Source organism: Stegodyphus dumicola, chromosome 4, assembly GCF_044657685.1.
Source record: "Stegodyphus dumicola isolate Sdum_Otavi_A_Nest chromosome 4, ASM4465768v1".
In the NCBI taxonomy this organism is placed as follows: Eukaryota; Metazoa; Arthropoda; class Arachnida; order Araneae; family Eresidae; genus Stegodyphus; species Stegodyphus dumicola.
In genome coordinates, this window is record NC_140771.1 from 225,957,654 (window position 1) to 225,976,028 (window position 18,375).

At 29.3% G+C, this 18,375-nt stretch overlaps 1 protein-coding gene across 4 annotated transcripts in view; it reads right to left on the bottom strand.

Moving 5' to 3' along the window:
- The window catches only part of LOC118192588 (solute carrier family 2, facilitated glucose transporter member 1-like), a 159,324-nt gene that overhangs the window by 31,680 nt on the left and 109,269 nt on the right, over positions 1 to 18,375 (bottom strand). For all 4 annotated transcript variants that reach the window (XM_085816052.1, XM_085816054.1, XM_035363591.2 and 1 more), the window contains exons 4-5: positions 18,012 to 18,182; positions 17,680 to 17,787 (exon numbers count right to left, since the gene is read on the bottom strand). In XM_085816052.1, coding sequence (XP_085672178.1) covers positions 17,680 to 17,787; positions 18,012 to 18,182 — 279 coding nt within the window. The remainder of the gene's footprint in view (positions 1 to 17,679; positions 17,788 to 18,011; positions 18,183 to 18,375) is intronic.

The following is an 18,375-nucleotide window of genomic DNA, read 5'->3' on the forward strand; positions in this document are numbered from 1 at the left end:
TATTTCATAAGCATAGATCTAAAAAAACGCACCTATATACAAGAATGTAAAAATATATTATGTAAAGATATTCTGGGAATTCTTACCCTTCTGTGTAGCAACATCTTTACACTGGTTTATAAGAATGTACTTTACCCTGGTTTATAAGACTATTTTATAAGCATAGATCTAAAAAAACGCACCTATATATGAGAATGTAAAAATATATTATGTAAAGATATTCTGGGAATTCTCACCCTTCTGTGCAGCAACATCTTTACCCTGGTTTATAAGAATATACTTTACCCTGGTTTATAAGACTATTTTATAAGCATAGATCTAAAAAAACGTACCTATATACAAGAATGTAAAAATATATTATGTAAAGATATTCTGGGAATTCTCACCCTTCTGTGCAGCAACATCTTTAACCTGGTTTATAATAATGTACTTTACCCTGGTTTATAAGACTATTTTATAAGCATAGATCTAATAAAAAAACGCACCTATATACAAGAATGTAAAAATATATTATGTAAAGTTATTCTGGGAATTCTCACCCTTGTGTGCAGCAACATCTTTAACTTGGTTTATAAGAATGTACTTTACCCTGGTTTATAAAAATGTACTTTACCCTGGTTTATAAGAATGTACTTTACCCTGGTTTATAAGACTATTTTATAAGCATAGATCTAAAAAAAACGCACCTATATACAAGAATGTAAAAATATATTATGTAAAGATATTCTGGGAATTCTCAAGCCTTCTGTGCAGCAACATTTTTAACCTGGTTTATAAGAATGTACTTTACCCTGGTTTATAAGACTATTTTATAAGCATAGATCTAATAAAAAAACGCACCTATATACAAGAATGTAAAAATATATTATGTAAAGTTATTCTGGGAATTCTCACCCTTCTGTGCAGCAACATCTTTAACCTGGTTTATAAGAATGTACTTTACCCTGGTTTATAAGACTATTTTATAAGCATAGATCTAAAAAAAACGCACCTATATACAAGAATGTAAAAATATATTATGTAAAGATATTCTGGGAATTCTCACCCTTCTGTGCAGCAACATCTTTAACCTGGTTTATAAGAATATACTTTACAATGGTTTATAAGACTATTTTATAAGCATAGATCTAAAAAAAACGCACCTATATACAAGAATGTAAAAATATATTATGTAAAGATATTCTGGGAATTCTTACCCTTCTGTGTAGCAACATCTTTGCACTGGTTTATAAGAATGTACTTTACCCTAGTTTATAAGACTATTTCATAAGCATAGATCTAAAAAAACGCACCTATATACAAGAATGTAAAAATATATTATGTAAAGATATTCTGGGAATTCTTACCCTTCTGTGTAGCAACATCTTTACACTGGTTTTAAGAATGTACTTTACCCTGGTTTATAAGACTATTTTATAAGCATAGATCTAAAAAAAACGCACCTATATACAAGAATGTAAAAATATATTATGTAAAGATATTCTGGGAATTCTCACCATTCTGTGCAGCGACATCTTTACTCTGGTTTATAAGAATGTACTTTACAATGGTTTATAAGACTATTTTATAAGCATAGATCTAAAAAAAAACGCACCTATATACAAGAATGTAAAAATATATTATGTAAAGATATTCTGGGAATTCTTACCCTTCTGTGTAGCAACATCTTTACACTGGTTTATAAGAATGTACTTTACCCTGGTTTATAAGACTATTTCATAAGCATAGATCTAAAAAAACGCACCTATATACAAGAATGTAAAAATATATTATGTAAAGATATTCTGGGAATTCTTACCCTTCTGTGTAGCAACATCTTTACACTGGTTTATAAGAATGTACTTTACCCTGGTTTATAAGACTATTTTATAAGCATAGATCTAAAAAAACGCACCTATATATGAGAATGTAAAAATATATTATGTAAAGATATTCTGGGAATTCTTACCCTTCTGTGTAGCAACATCTTTACACTGGTTTTAAGAATGTACTTTACCCTAGTTTATAAGACTATTTTATAAGCATAGATCTAAAAAAACGCACCTATATACAATAATGTAAAAATATATTATGTAAAGATATTCTGGGAATTCTCACCATTCTGTGCAGCGACATCTTTACTCTGGTTTATAAGAATGTACTTTACAATGGTTTATAAGACTATTTTATAAGCATAGATCTAAAAAAAAACGCACCTATATACAAGAATGTAAAAATATATTATGTAAAGATATTCTGGGAATTCTCACCCTTCTGTGCAGCAACATCTTTAACCTGGTTTATAAGAATGTACTTTACCCTGGTTTATAAGACTATTTTATAAGCATAGATCTAAAAAAAATGCACCTATATACAAGAATGTAAAAATATATTATGTAAAGATATTCTGGGAATTCTCACCCTTCTGTGCAGCAACATCTTTAACCTGGTTTATAAGAATGTACTTTACCTGATTTATAAGACTATTTTATAAGCATAGATCTAAAAAAAAACGCACCTATATACAAGAATGTAAAAATATATTATGTAAAGATATTCTGGGAATTCTCACCCTTCTGTGCAGCAACATCTTTAACCTGGTTTATAAGAATGTACTTTACCCTGGTTTATAAGACTATTTTATAAGCATAGATCTAAAAAAAACGCACCTATATACAAGAATGTAAAAATATATTATGTAAAGATATTCTGGGAATTCTCACCCTTCTGTGCAGCAACATCTTTACCCTGGTTTATAAGAATGTACTTTACCCTGGTTTATAAGACTATTTTATAAGCATAGATCTAAAAAAACGTACCTATATACAAGAATGTAAAAATATATTATGTAAAGATATTCTGGGAATTCTCACCCTTCTGTGCAGCAACATCTTTAACTTGGTTTATAAGAATGTACTTTACCCTGGTTTATAAGAATGTACTTTACCCTGGTTTATAAGACTATTTTATAAGCATAGATCTAAAAAAAAAACGCACCTATATAGAAGAATGTAAAAATATATTATGTAAAGATATTCTGGGAATTCTCAGCCTTCTGTGCAGCAACATTTTTAACCTGGTTTATAAGACTATTTTATAAGCATAGATCTAAAAAAAACGCACCTATATACAAGAATGTAAAAATATATTATGTAAAGATATTCTGGGAATTCTCACCCTTCTGTGCAGCAACATCTTTACCCTGGTTTATAAGAATGTACTTTACCCTGGTTTATAAGACTATTTTATAAGCCTAGATCTAAAAAAAACGTACCTATATACAAGAATGTAAAAATATATTATGTAAAGATATTCTGGGAATTCTCACCCTTGTGTGCAGCAACATCTTTAACTTGGTTTATAAGAATGTACTTTACCCTGGTTTATAAGAATGTACTTTACCCTGGTTTATAAGACTATTTCATAAGCATAGATCTAAAAAAACGCACCTATATACAAGAATGTAAAAATATATTATGTAAAGATATTCTGGGAATTCTTACCCTTCTGTGTAGCAACATCTTTACACTGGTTTTAAGAATGTACTTTACCCTGGTTTATAAGACTATTTTATAAGCATAGATCTAAAAAAAACGCCCCTATATACAAGAATGTAAAAATATATTATGTAAAGATATTCTGGGAATTCTCACCCTTCTGTGCAGCAACATCTTTACCCTGGTTTATAAGACTATTTTATAAGCATAGATCTAAAAAAAATGCATTTATATACAAGAATGTAAAAATATATTATGTAAAGATATTCTGGGAATTCTCACCCTTCTGTGCAGCAACATCTTTAACCTGGTTTATAAGAATGTACTTTACCCTGGTTTATAAGACTATTTTATAAGCATAGATCTAAAAAAAAGAACGCACCTATATACAAGAATGTAAATATATATTATGTAAAGATATTCTGGGAATTCTCACCCTTCTGTGCAGCAACATCTTTAACCTGGTTTATAAGAATGTACTTTACCCTGGTTTATAAGACTATTTTATAAGCATAGATCTAAAAAAAACGCACCTATATACAAGAATGTAAAAATATATTATGTAAAGATATTCTGGGAATTCTCACCCTTCTGTGCAGCAACATCTTTACCCTGGTTTATAAGAATGTACTTTACCCTGGTTTATAAGACTATTTTATAAGCCTAGATCTAAAAAAACGTACCTATGTACAAGAATGTAAAAATATATTATGTAAAGATATTCTGGGAATTCTCACCCTTGTGTGCAGCAACATCTTTAACTTGGTTTATAAGAATGTACTTTACCCTGGTTTATAAGAATGTACTTTACCCTGGTTTATAAGAATGTACTTTACCCTGGTTTATAAGACTATTTTATCAGCATAGATCTAAAAAAAACGCACCTATATACAAGTATGTAAAAATATATTATGTAAAGATATTCTGGGAATTCTCACACTTCTGTCCAGCAACATCTTTAACCTGGTTTATAAGAATGTACTTTACCCTGGTTTATAAGACTATTTTATAAGCATAGATCTAAAAAAAACGCACCTATATACAAGAATGTAAAAATATATTATGTAAAGATATTCTGGGAATTCTCACCCTTCTGTGCAGCAACATCTTTAACCTGGTTTATAAGAATGTACTTTACAATGGTTTATAAGACTATTTTATAAGCATAGATTTAAAAAAAACGCACCTATATACAAGAATGTAAAAATATATTATGTAAAGATATTCTGGGAATTCTTACCCTTCTGTGTAGCAACATCTTTACACTGGTTTATAAGAATGTACTTTACCCTAGTTTATAAGACTATTTCATAAGCATAGATCTAAAAAAACGCACCTATATACAAGAATGTAAAAATATATTATGTAAAGATATTCTGGGAATTCTTACCCTTCTGTGTAGCAACATCTTTACACTGGTTTTAAGAATGTACTTTACCCTGGTTTATAAGACTATTTTATAAGCATAGATCTAAAAAAAACGCACCTATATACAAGAATGTAAAAATATATTATGTAAAGATATTCTGGGAATTCTCACCATTCTGTGCAGCGACATCTTTACCCTGGTTTATAAGAATGTACTTTACAATGGTTTATAAGACTATTTTATAAGCATAGATCTAAAAAAAAACGCACCTATATACAAGAATGTAAAAATATATTATGTAAAGATATTCTGGGAATTCTTACCCTTCTGTGTAGCAACATCTTTACACTGGTTTATAAGAATGTACTTTACCCTGGTTTATAAGACTATTTCATAAGCATAGATCTAAAAAAACGCACCTATATACAAGAATGTAAAAATATATTATGTAAAGATATTCTGGGATTTCTTACCCTTCTGTGTAGCAACATCTTTACACTGGTTTATAAGAATGTACTTTACCCTGGTTTATAAGACTATTTTATAAGCATAGATCTAAAAAAACGTACCTATATACAAGAATGTAAAAATATATTATGTAAAGATATTCTGGGAATTCTCACCCTTCTGTGCAGCAACATCTTTAACTTGGTTTATAAGAATGTACTTTACCCTGGTTTATAAGAATGTACTTTACCCTGGTTTATAAGACTATTTTATAAGCAGAGATCTAAAAAAAACGCACCTATATACAAGAATGTAAAAATATATTATGTAAAGATATTCTGGGAATTCTCACCCTTCTGTGCAGCAACATCTTTAACCTGGTTTATAAGAATGTACTTTACCCTGGTTTATAAGAATATACTTTACCCTGGTTTATAAGACTATTTTATTAGCATAGATCTAAAAAAACGCACCTATATACAAGAATGTAAAAATATATTATGTAAAGATATTCTCAGAATTCTCACCATTCTGTGCAGCAACATTTTTAACCTGGTTTATAAGAATGTACTTTACCCTGGTTTATAAGACTATTTTATAAGCATAGATCTAAAAATAAAGAACGCACCTATATACAAGAATGTAAAAATATATTATGTAAAGATATTCTGGGAATTCTCACCCTTCTGTGCAGCAACATCTTTAACCTGGTTTATAATAATGTACTTTACCCTGGTTTATAAGACTATTTTATAAGCATAGATCTAAAAAAAAACGCACCTATATACAAGAATGTAAAAATATATTATGTAAAGATATTCTGGAAATTCTCACCCTTCTGTGCAGCAACATCTTTAACCTGGTTTATAAGAATGTACTTTACCCTGGTTTATAAGACTATTTTATAAGCATAGATCTAAAAAAAACGCACCTATATACAAGAATGTAAAAATATATTATGTAAAGATATTCTGGGAATTCTCACCCTTCTGTGCAGCAACATCTTTAACCTGGTTTATAAGAATGTACTTTACCTGATTTATAAGACTATTTTATAAGCATAGATCTAAAAAAAACGCACCTATATACAAGAATGTAAAAATATATTATGTAAAGTTATTCTGGGAATTCTCATACTTCTGTGCAGCAACATCTTTAACCTGGTTTATAAGAATGTACTTTACCCTGGTTTATAAGACTATTTTATAAGCATAGATCTAAAAAAAACGCACCTATATACAAGAATGTAAAAATATATTATGTAAAGATATTCTGGGAATTCTCACCCTTCTGTGCAGCAACATCTTTACCCTGGTTTATAAGAATGTACTTTACCCTGGTTTATAAGACTATTTTATAAGCATAGATCTAAAAAAACGTACCTATATACAAGAATGTAAAAATATATTATGTAAAGATATTCTGGGAATTCTCACCCTTCTGTGCAGCAACATCTTTAACTTGGTTTATAAGAATGTACTTTACCCTGGTTTATAAGAATGTACTTTACCCTGGTTTATAAGACTATTTTATAAGCATAGATCTAAAAAAAAACGCACCTATATAGAAGAATGTAAAAATATATTATGTAAAGATATTCTGGGAATTCTCAGCCTTCTGTGCAGCAACATTTTTAACCTGGTTTATAAGACTATTTTATAAGCATAGATCTAAAAAAACGCACCTATATACAAGTACAAGAATGTAAAAATATATTATGTAAAGATATTCTGGGAATTCTCACCCTTCTGTGCAGCAACATCTTTACCCTGGTTTATAAGAATGTACTTTACCCTGGTTTATAAGACTATTTTATAAGCCTAGATCTAAAAAAAACGTACCTATATACAAGAATGTAAAAATATATTATGTAAAGATATTCTGGGAATTCTCACCCTTCTGTGCAGCAACATCTTTACCCTGGTTTATAAGAATGTACTTTACCCTGGTTTATAAGACTATTTTATAAGCCTAGATCTAAAAAAAACGTACCTATATACAAGAATGTAAAAATATATTATGTAAAGATATTCTGGGAATTCTCACCCTTCTGTGCAGCAACATCTTTAACTTGGTTTATAAGAATGTACTTTACCCTGGTTTATAAGAATGTACTTTACCCTGGTTTATAAGACTATTTTATAAGCATAGATCTAAAAAAAAACGCACCTATATACAAGAATGTAAAAATATATTATGTAAAGATATTCTGGGAATTCTCAGCCTTCTGTGCAGCAACATTTTTAACCTGGTTTATAAGAATGTACTTTACCCTGGTTTATAAGACTATTTTATAAGCATAGATCTAATAAAAAGAACGCACCTATATACAAGAATGTAAAAATATATTATGTAAAGTTATTCTGGGAATTCTCACCCTTCTGTGCAGCAACATCTTTAACCTGGTTTATAAGACTATTTTATAAGCATAGATCTAAAAAAAACGCACCTATATACAAGTATGTAAAAATATATTATGTAAAGATATTCTGGGAATTCTCACACTTCTGTCCAGCAACATCTTTAACCTGGTTTATAAGAATGTACTTTACCCTGGTTTATAAGACTATTTTATAAGCATAGATCTAAAAAAAACGCACCTATATACAAGAATGTAAAAATATATTATGTAAAGATATTCTGGGAACTCTCACCCTTCTGTGCAGCAACATCTTTAACCTGGTTTATAAGAATGTACTTTACAATGGTTTATAAGACTATTTTATAAGCATAGATCTAAAAAAAACGCACCTATATACAAGAATGTAAAAATATATTATGTAAAGATATTCTGGGAATTCTTACCCTTCTGTGTAGCAACATCTTTACACTGGTTTATAAGAATGTACTTTACCCTAGTTTATAAGACTATTTCATAAGCATAGATCTAAAAAAACGCACCTATATACAAGAATGTAAAAATATATTATGTAAAGATATTCTGGGAATTCTTACCCTTCTGTGTAGCAACATCTTTACACTGGTTTATAAGAATGTACTTTACCCTGGTTTATAAGACTATTTTATAAGCATAGATCTAAAAGAAACGCACCTATATACAAGAATGTAAAAATATATTATGTAAAGATATTCTGGGAATTCTCAACATTCTGTGCAGCGACATCTTTACCCTGGTTTATAAGAATGTACTTTACAATGGTTTATAAGACTATTTTATAAGCATAGATCTAAAAAAAAACGCACCTATATACAAGAATGTAAAAATATATTATGTAAAGATATTCTGGGAATTCTTACCCTTCTGTGTAGCAACATCTTTACACTGGTTTATAAGAATGTACTTTACCCTGGTTTATAAGACTATTTCATAAGCATAGATCTAAAAAAACGCACCTATATACAAGAATGTAAAAATATATTATGTAAAGATATTCTGGGAATTCTTACCCTTCTGTGTAGCAACATCTTTACACTGGTTTATAAGAATGTACTTTACCCTGGTTTATAAGACTATTTTATAAGCATAGATCTAAAAAAACGCACCTATATATGAGAATGTAAAAATATATTATGTAAAGATATTCTGGGAATTCTCACCCTTCTGTGCAGCAACATCTTTACCCTGGTTTATAAGAATATACTTTACCCTGATTTATAAGACTATTTTATAAGCATAGATCTAAAAAAACGTACCTATATACAAGAATGTAAAAATATATTATGTAAAGATATTCTGGGAATTCTCACCCTTCTGTGCAGCAACATCTTTACCCTGGTTTATAAGAATGTACTTTACCCTGGTTTATAAGACTATTTTATAAGCATAGATCTAAAAAAACGTACCTATATACAAGAATGTAAAAATATATTATGTAAAGATATTCTGGGAATTCTCACCCTTCTGTGCAGCAACATCTTTACCCTGGTTTATAAGAATGTACTTTACCCTGGTTTATAAGACTATTTTATAAGCATAGATCTAAAAAAAACGCACCTATATAGAAGAATGTAAAAATATATTATGTAAAGATATTCTGGGAATTCTCAGCCTTCTGTGCAGCAACATTTTTAACCTGGTTTATAAGAATGTACTTTACCCTGGTTTATAAGACTATTTTATAAGCAGAGATCTAAAAAAACGCATCTATATACAAGAATGTAAAAATATATTATGTAAAGATATTCTGGGAATTCTCACCCTTCTGTGCAGCAACATCTTTAACCTGGTTTATAAGAATGTACTTTACCCTGGTTTATAAGACTATTTTATAAGCATAGATCTAAAAAAACGCACCTATATACAAGAATGTAAAAATATATTATGTAAAGATATTCTGAGAATTCTCACCATTCTGTGCAGCAACATCTTTAACCTGGTTTATAAGAATGTACTTTACCCTGGTTTATAAGAATGTACTTTACCCTGGTTTATAAGACTGTTTTATAAGCATAGATCTAAAAAAACGCACATATATACAAGAATGTAAAAATATATTATGTAAATATATTCTGGGAATTCTCACCCTTCTGTGCAGCAACATTTTTAAACTGGTTTATAAGAATGTACTTTACCCTGGTTTATAAGACTATTTTATAAGCATAGATCTAAAAATAAAGAACGCACCTATATACAAGAATGTAAAAATATATTATGTAAAGATATTCTGGGAATTCTCACCCTTCTGTGCAGCAACATCTTTAACCTGGTTTATAAGAATGTACTTTACCCTGGTTTATAAGACTATTTTATAAGCATAGATCTAAAAAAAAACGCACCTATATACAAGAATGTAAAAATATATTATGTAAAGATATTCTGGAAATTCTCACCCTTCTGTGCAGCAACATCTTTAACCTGGTTTATAAGAATGTACTTTACCCTGGTTTATAAGACTATTTTATAAGCATAGATCTAAAAAAACGCACCTATATACAAGAATGTAAAAATATATTATGTAAAGATATTCTGGGAATTCTCACCCTTCTGTGCAGCAACATCTTTAACCTGGTTTATAAGAATGTACTTTACCCTGGTTTATAAGACAATTTTTTAAGCATAGATCTAAAAAAACGCACCTATATACAAGAATGTAAAAATATATTATGTAAAGATATTCTGGGAATTCTCACTCTTCTGTGCAGCAACATCTTTAACCTGGTTTATAAGAATGTACTTTACCCTGGTTTATAAGACTATTTTATAAGCATAGATCTAAAAAAAACGCACCTATATACAAGAATGTAAAAATATATTATGTAAAGATATTCTGGGAATTCTCACCCTTCTGTGCAGCAACATCTTTAACCTGGTTTATAAGAATGTACTTTACCTGATTTATAAGACTATTTTATAAGCATAGATCTAAAAAAAACGCACCTATATACAAGAATGTAAAAATATATTATGTAAAGATATTCTGGGAATTCTCACCCTTCTGTGCAGCAACATCTTTAACCTGGTTTATAAGAATGTACTTTACCCTGGTTTATAAGACTATTTTATAAGCATAGATCTAAAAAAAACGCACCTATATACAAGAATGTAAAAATATATTATGTAAAGATATTCTGGGAATTCTCACCCTTTTGTGCAGCAACATCTTTACCCTGGTTTATAAGAATGTACTTTACCCTGGTTTATAAGACTATTTTATAAGCATAGATCTAAAAAAACGTACCTATATACAAAAATGTAAAAATATATTATGTAAAGATATTCTGGGAATTCTCACCCTTCTGTGCAGCAACATCTTTAACTTGGTTTATAAGAATGTACTTTACCCTGGTTTATAAGAATGTACTTTACCCTGGTTTATAAGACTATTTTATAAGCATAGATCTAAAAAAAACGCACCTATATAGAAGAATGTAAAAATATATTATGTAAAGATATTCTGGGAATTCTCAGCCTTCTGTGCAGCAACATTTTTAACCTGGTTTATAAGAATGTACTTTACCCTGGTTTATAGGACTATTTTATAAGCATAGATCTAAAAAAAAGAACGCACCTATATACAAGAATGTAAAAATATATTATGTAAAGATATTCTGGGAATTCTCACCCTTCTGTGCAGCAACATCTTTACCCTGGTTTATAAGAATGTACTTTACCCTGGTTTATAAGACTATTTTATAAGCATAGATCTAAAAAAACGTACCTATATACAAGAATGTAAAAATATATTATGTAAAGATATTCTGGGAATTCTCACCCTTCTGTGCAGCAACATCTTTACCCTGGTTTATAAGAATGTACTTTACCCTGGTTTATAAGACTATTTTATAAGCATAGATCTAAAAAAAACGCACCTATATAGAAGAATGTAAAAATATATTATGTAAAGATATTCTGGGAATTCTCAGCCTTCCGTGCAGCAACATTTTTAACCTGGTTTATAAGAATGTACTTTACCCTGGTTTATAAGACTATTTTATAAGCATAGATCTAAAAAAACGCACCTATATACAAGAATGTAAAAATATATTATGTAAAGATATTCTGGGAATTCTCACCCTTCTGTGCAGCAACATCTTTAACCTGGTTTATAAGAATGTACTTTACCCTGGTTTATAAGACTATTTTATAAGCATAGATCTAAAAAAACGCACCTATATACAAGAATGTAAAAATATATTATGTAAAGATATTCTGGGAATTATCACCCTTCTGCGCAGCAAATCTTTAACCTGGTTTATAAGAATGTACTTTACCCTGGTTTATAAGACTATTTTATAAGCATAGATCTTAAAAAAACGCACCTATATACAAGAATGTAAAAATATATTATGTAAAGATATTCTGGGAATTATCACCCTTCTGCGCAGCAAATCTTTAACCTGGTTTATAAGAATGTACTTTACCCTGGTTTATAAGACTATTTTATAAGCATAGATCTAAAAAAAATGCACTTATATACAAGAATGTAAAAATATATTATGTAAAGATATTCTGGGAATTCTCACCCTTCTGTGCAGCAACATCTTTAACCTGGTTTATAAGAATGTACTTTACCCTGGTTTATAAGAATATACTTTACCCTGGTTTATAAGACTATTTTATAAGCATAGATCTAAAAAAACGCACCTATATACAAGAATGTAAAAATATATTATGTAAAGATATTCTGGAAATTCTCACCCTTCTGTGCAGCGACATCTTTACCCTGGTTTATAAGAATGTACTTTACAATGGTTTATAAGACTATTTTATAAGCATAGATCTAAAAAAAAACGCACCTATATACAAGAATGTAAAAATATATTATGTAAAGATATTCTGGGAATTCTCACCCTTCTGTGCAGCAACATCTTTAACCTGGTTTATAAGAATGTCTTTACCCTGGTTTATAAGACTATTTTATAAGCATAGATCTAAAAAAAAAACGCACCTATATAGAAGAATGTAAAAATATATTATTTAAAGATATTCTGGGAATTCTCAGCCTTCTGTGCAGCAAAATCTTTACCCTGGTTTATAAGAATGTACTTTATTCTGGTTTATAAGACTATTTTATAAGCATAGATCTAAAAAAAACGCACCTATATACAAGAATGTAAAAATATATTATGTAAAGATATTCTGGGAATTCTCACCCTTCTGTGCAGCAACATCTTTACCCTGGTTTATAAGAATGTACTTTACCCTGGTTTATATGACTATTTTATAAGCTTAGATCTAAAAAAAACGAACTTATATACAAGAATGTAAAAATATATTATGTAAAGATATTCTGGGAATTCTCACCCTTCTGTCCAGCAACATCTTTAACTTGGTTTATAAGAATGTACTTTACCCTGGTTTATAAGAATGTACTTTACCCTGGTTTATAAGACTATTTTATAAGCAGAGATCTAAAAAAAACGCACCTATATACAAGAATCTAAAAATATATTATGTAAAGATATTCTGGGAATTCTCACCCTTCTGTGCAGCAACATCTTTAACCTGGTTTATAAGAATGTACTTTACCCTGGTTTATAAGACTATTTTATAAGCATAGATCTAAAAAAAAACGCACCTATATACAAGAATGTAAAAATATATTATGTAAAGATATTCTGAGAATTCTCACCATTCTGTGCAGCAACGTCTTTAACCTGGTTTATAAGAATGTACTTTACCCTGGTTTATAAGAATGTACTTTACCCTCGTTTTTAAGAATGTACTTTACCCTCGTTTATAAGAATGTACTTTACCCTGGTTTATAAGAGTGTTTTATAAGCATAGATCTAAAAAAACGCACCTATATACAAGAATGTAAAAATATATTATGTAAATATATTCTGGGAATTCTCACCCTTCTGTGCAGCAACATTTTTAACCTGGTTTATAAGAATGTACTTTACTCTGGTTTATAAGACTATTTTATAAGCATAAATCTAAAAATAAAGAACGCACCTATATACAAGAATGTAAAAATATATTATGTAAAGATATTCTGGGAATTCTCACCCTTCTGTGCAGGAACATCTTTAACCTGGTTTATAAGAATGTACTTTACCCTGGTTTATAAGACTATTTTATAAGCATAGATCTAAAAAAAAACGCACCTATATACAAGAATGTAAAAATATATTATGTAAAGATATTCTGGGAATTCTCACCCTTCTGTGCAGCAACATCTTTAACCTGGTTTATAAGAATGTACTTTACCCTGGTTTATAAGACAATTTTATAAGCATAGATCTAAAAAAACGCACCTATATACAAGAATGTAAAAATATATTATGTAAAGATATTCTGGGAATTCTCACTCTTCTGTGCAGCAACATCTTTAACCTGGTTTATAAGAATGTACTTTACCCTGGTTTATAAGACTATTTTATAAGCATAGATCTAAAAAAAACGCACCTATATACAAGAATGTAAAAATATATTATGTAAAGATATTCTGGGAATTCTCACCCATCTGTGCAGCAACATCTTTAACCTGGTTTATAAGAATGTACTTTACCTGATTTATAAGACTATTTTATAAGCATAGATCTAAAAAAAACGCACCTATATACAAGAATGTAGAAATATATTATGTAAAGATATTCTGGGAATTCTCACCCTTCTGTGCCGCAACATCTTTAACCTGGTTTATAAGAATGTACTTTACCCCGGTTTATAAGACTATTTTATAAGCATAGATCTAAAAAAAACGCACCTATATACAAGAATGTAAAAATATATTATGTAAAGATATTCTGGGAATTCTCACCCTTCTGTGCAGCAACATCTTTACCCTGGTTTATAAGAATGTACTTTACCCTGGTTTATAAGACTATTTTATAAGCATAGATCTAAAAAAACGTACCTATATACAAGAATTTAAAAATATATTATGTAAAGATATTCTGGGAATTCTCACCCTTCTGTGCAGCAACATCTTTAACTTGGTTTATAAGAATGTACTTTACCCTGGTTTATAAGACTATTTTATAAGCATAGATCTAAAAAAAACGCACCTATATACAAGAATGTAAAAATATATTATGTAAAGATATTCTGGGAATTATCACCCTTCTGCGCAGCAAATCTTTAACCTGGTTTATAAGAATGTACTTTACCCTGGTTTATAAGACTATTTTATAAGCATAGATCTAAAAAAATGCACCTATATACAAGAATGTAAAAATATATTATGTAAAGATATTCTGGGAATTCTCACCCTTCTGTGCAGCAACATCTTTAACCTGGTTTATAAGAATGTACTTTACCCTGGTTTATAAGAATATACTTTACCCTGGTTTATAAGACTATTTTATAAGCATAGATCTAAAAAAACGCACCTATATACAAGAATGTAAAAATATATTATGTTAAGATATTCTGGAAATTCTCACCCTTCTGTGCAGCGACATCTTTACCCTGGTTTATAAGAATGTACTTTACAATGGTTTATAAGACTATTTTATAAGCATAGATCTAAAAAAAAACGCACCTATATACAAGAATGTAAAAATATATTATGTAAAGATATTCTGGGAATTCTCACCCTTCTGTGCAGCAACATCTTTAACCTGGTTTATAAGAATGTACTTTACCCTGGTTTATAAGACTATTTTATAAGCATAGATCTAAAAAAAAAACGCACCTATATAGAAGAATGTAAAAATATATTATTTAAAGATATTCTGGGAATTCTCAGCCTTCTGTGCAGCAAAATCTTTACCCTGGTTTATAAGAATGTACTTTATTCTGGTTTATAAGACTATTTTATAAGCATAGATCTAAAAAAAACGCACCTATATACAAGAATGTAAAAATATATTATGTAAAGATATTCTGGGAATTCTCACCCTTCTGTGCAGCAACATCTTTACCCTGGTTTATAAGAATGTACTTTACCCTGGTTTATATGACTATTTTATAAGCTTAGATCTAAAAAAAACGAACCTATATACAAGAATGTAAAAATATATTATGTAAAGATATTCTGGGAATTCTCACCCTTCTGTGCAGCAACATCTTTAACTTGGTTTATAAGAATGTACTTTACCCTGGTTTATAAGAATGTACTTTACCCTGGTTTATAAGACTATTTTATAAGCAGAGATCTAAAAAAAACGCACCTATATACAAGAATGTAAAAATATATTATGTAAAGATATTCTGGGAATTCTCACCCTTCTGTGCAGCAACATCTTTAACCTGGTTTATAAGAATGTACTTTACCCTGGTTTATAAGAATGTACTTTACCCTGGTTTATAAGACTATTTTATAAGCATAGATCTAAAAAAAACGCACCTATATACAAGAATGTAAAAATATATTATGTAAAGATATTCTGAGAATTCTCACCATTCTGTGCAGCAACATCTTTAACCTGGTTTATAAGAATGTACTTTACCCTGGTTTATAAGAATGTACTTTACCCTCGTTTTTAAGAATGTACTTTACCCTCGTTTATAAGAATGTACTTTACCCTGGTTTATAAGAGTGTTTTATAAGCATAGATCTAAAAAAACGCACCTATATACAAGAATGTAAAAATATATTATGTAAATATATTCTGGGAATTCTCACCCTTCTGTGCAGCAACATTTTTAACCTGGTTTATAAGAATGTACTTTACTCTGGTTTATAAGACTATTTTATAAGCATAAATCTAAAAATAAAGAACGCACCTATATACAAGAATGTAAAAATATATTATGTAAAGATATTCTGGGAATTCTCACCCTTCTGTGCAGGAACATCTTTAACCTGGTTTATAAGAATGTACTTTACCCTGGTTTATAAGACTATTTTATAAGCATAGATCTAAAAAAAACGCACCTATATACAAGAATGTAAAAATATATTATGTAAAGATATTCTGGGAATTCTCACCCTTCTGTGCAGCAACATCTTTAACCTGGTTTATAAGAATGTACTTTACCCTGGTTTATAAGACAATTTTATAAGCATAGATCTAAAAAAACGCACCTATATACAAGAATGTAAAAATATATTATGTAAAGATATTCTGGGAATTCTCACTCTTCTGTGCAGCAACATCTTTAACCTGGTTTATAAGAATGTACTTTACCCTGGTTTATAAGACTATTTTATAAGCATAGATCTAAAAAAAACGCACCTATATACAAGAATGTAAAAATATATTATGTAAAGATATTCTGGGAATTCTCACCCATCTGTGCAGCAACATCTTTAACCTGGTTTATAAGAATGTACTTTACCTGATTTATAAGACTATTTTATAAGCATAGATCTAAAAAAAACGCACCTATATACAAGAATGTAGAAATATATTATGTAAAGATATTCTGGGAATTCTCACCCTTCTGTGCCGCAACATCTTTAACCTGGTTTATAAGAATGTACTTTACCCCGGTTTATAAGACTATTTTATAAGCATAGATCTAAAAAAAACGCACCTATATACAAGAATGTAAAAATATATTATGTAAAGATATTCTGGGAATTCTCACCCTTCTGTGCAGCAACATCTTTACCCTGGTTTATAAGAATGTACTTTACCCTGGTTTATAAGACTATTTTATAAGCATAGATCTAAAAAAACGTACCTATATACAAGAATTTAAAAATATATTATGTAAAGATATTCTGGGAATTCTCACCCTTCTGTGCAGCAACATCTTTAACTTGGTTTATAAGAATGTACTTTACCCTGGTTTATAAGAATGTACTTTACCCTGGTTTATAAGAATGTACTTTACCCTGGTTTATAAGACTATTTTATAAGCATAGATCTAAAAAAAAAACGCACCTATATAGAAGAATGTAAAAATATATTATGTAAAGATATTCTGGGAATTCTCAGCCTTCTGTGCAGCAACATTTTTAACCTGGTTTATAAGAATGTACTTTACCCTGGTTTATAAGACTATTTTATAAGCATAGATCTAAAAAGACGTACCTATATACAAGAATGTAAAAATATATTATGTAAAGATATTCTGGGAATTCTCACCCTTCTGTGCTGCAACATCTTTACCCTGGTTTATAAGAATGTACTTAGGCGACTCTGGACATAAGGGCAATGTCACCAGCATGAATACAGATGGCACAATGATCAGCCCTGTTTAAATACACAATATAAATGTTAAATCATATTAAAAAATAATAAAAGTTTAACGTTCTAAAATCATGTTTATAATATTTAAACAAAGTTCAAAACAAGTTAATAAGCTACTTATTAGTGTTTTAATTACCGATTTCTCAATAGTAAATGCTTTTGGTTTTGAAAGTTTCAAATTGGTTATCGATACCAAAGAACACCTAAACTATTTCCAAAAATCTTACCAAAAAGAATTGGCCATGCTTCTTCTGTTCCTAATACTTCGGGCATTCCAAATATTTGAGATATTAAGATTGAAAATGCTATAATCAACTGGTATATGGTGCCAACTGCTCCTCGCAAATGAATTGGAGATATTTCCGTCAGGTACATTGGAGCTAAGCCAGCATTCAGACCTTGGAATTGCATAATAAAAAAAACAGTTACAAAAATGAGCTAGAAAATTAATAATGCATAAGGAATATATTGTATTTTATATAATGTTTAGTTATGTCAGAATATTATTCACCTAAATAACAATGTTAGAACTTAAAGGACACAAAACAATATAAGAAAATTAAATTTATTTGCGAAAAACTAAATTATATC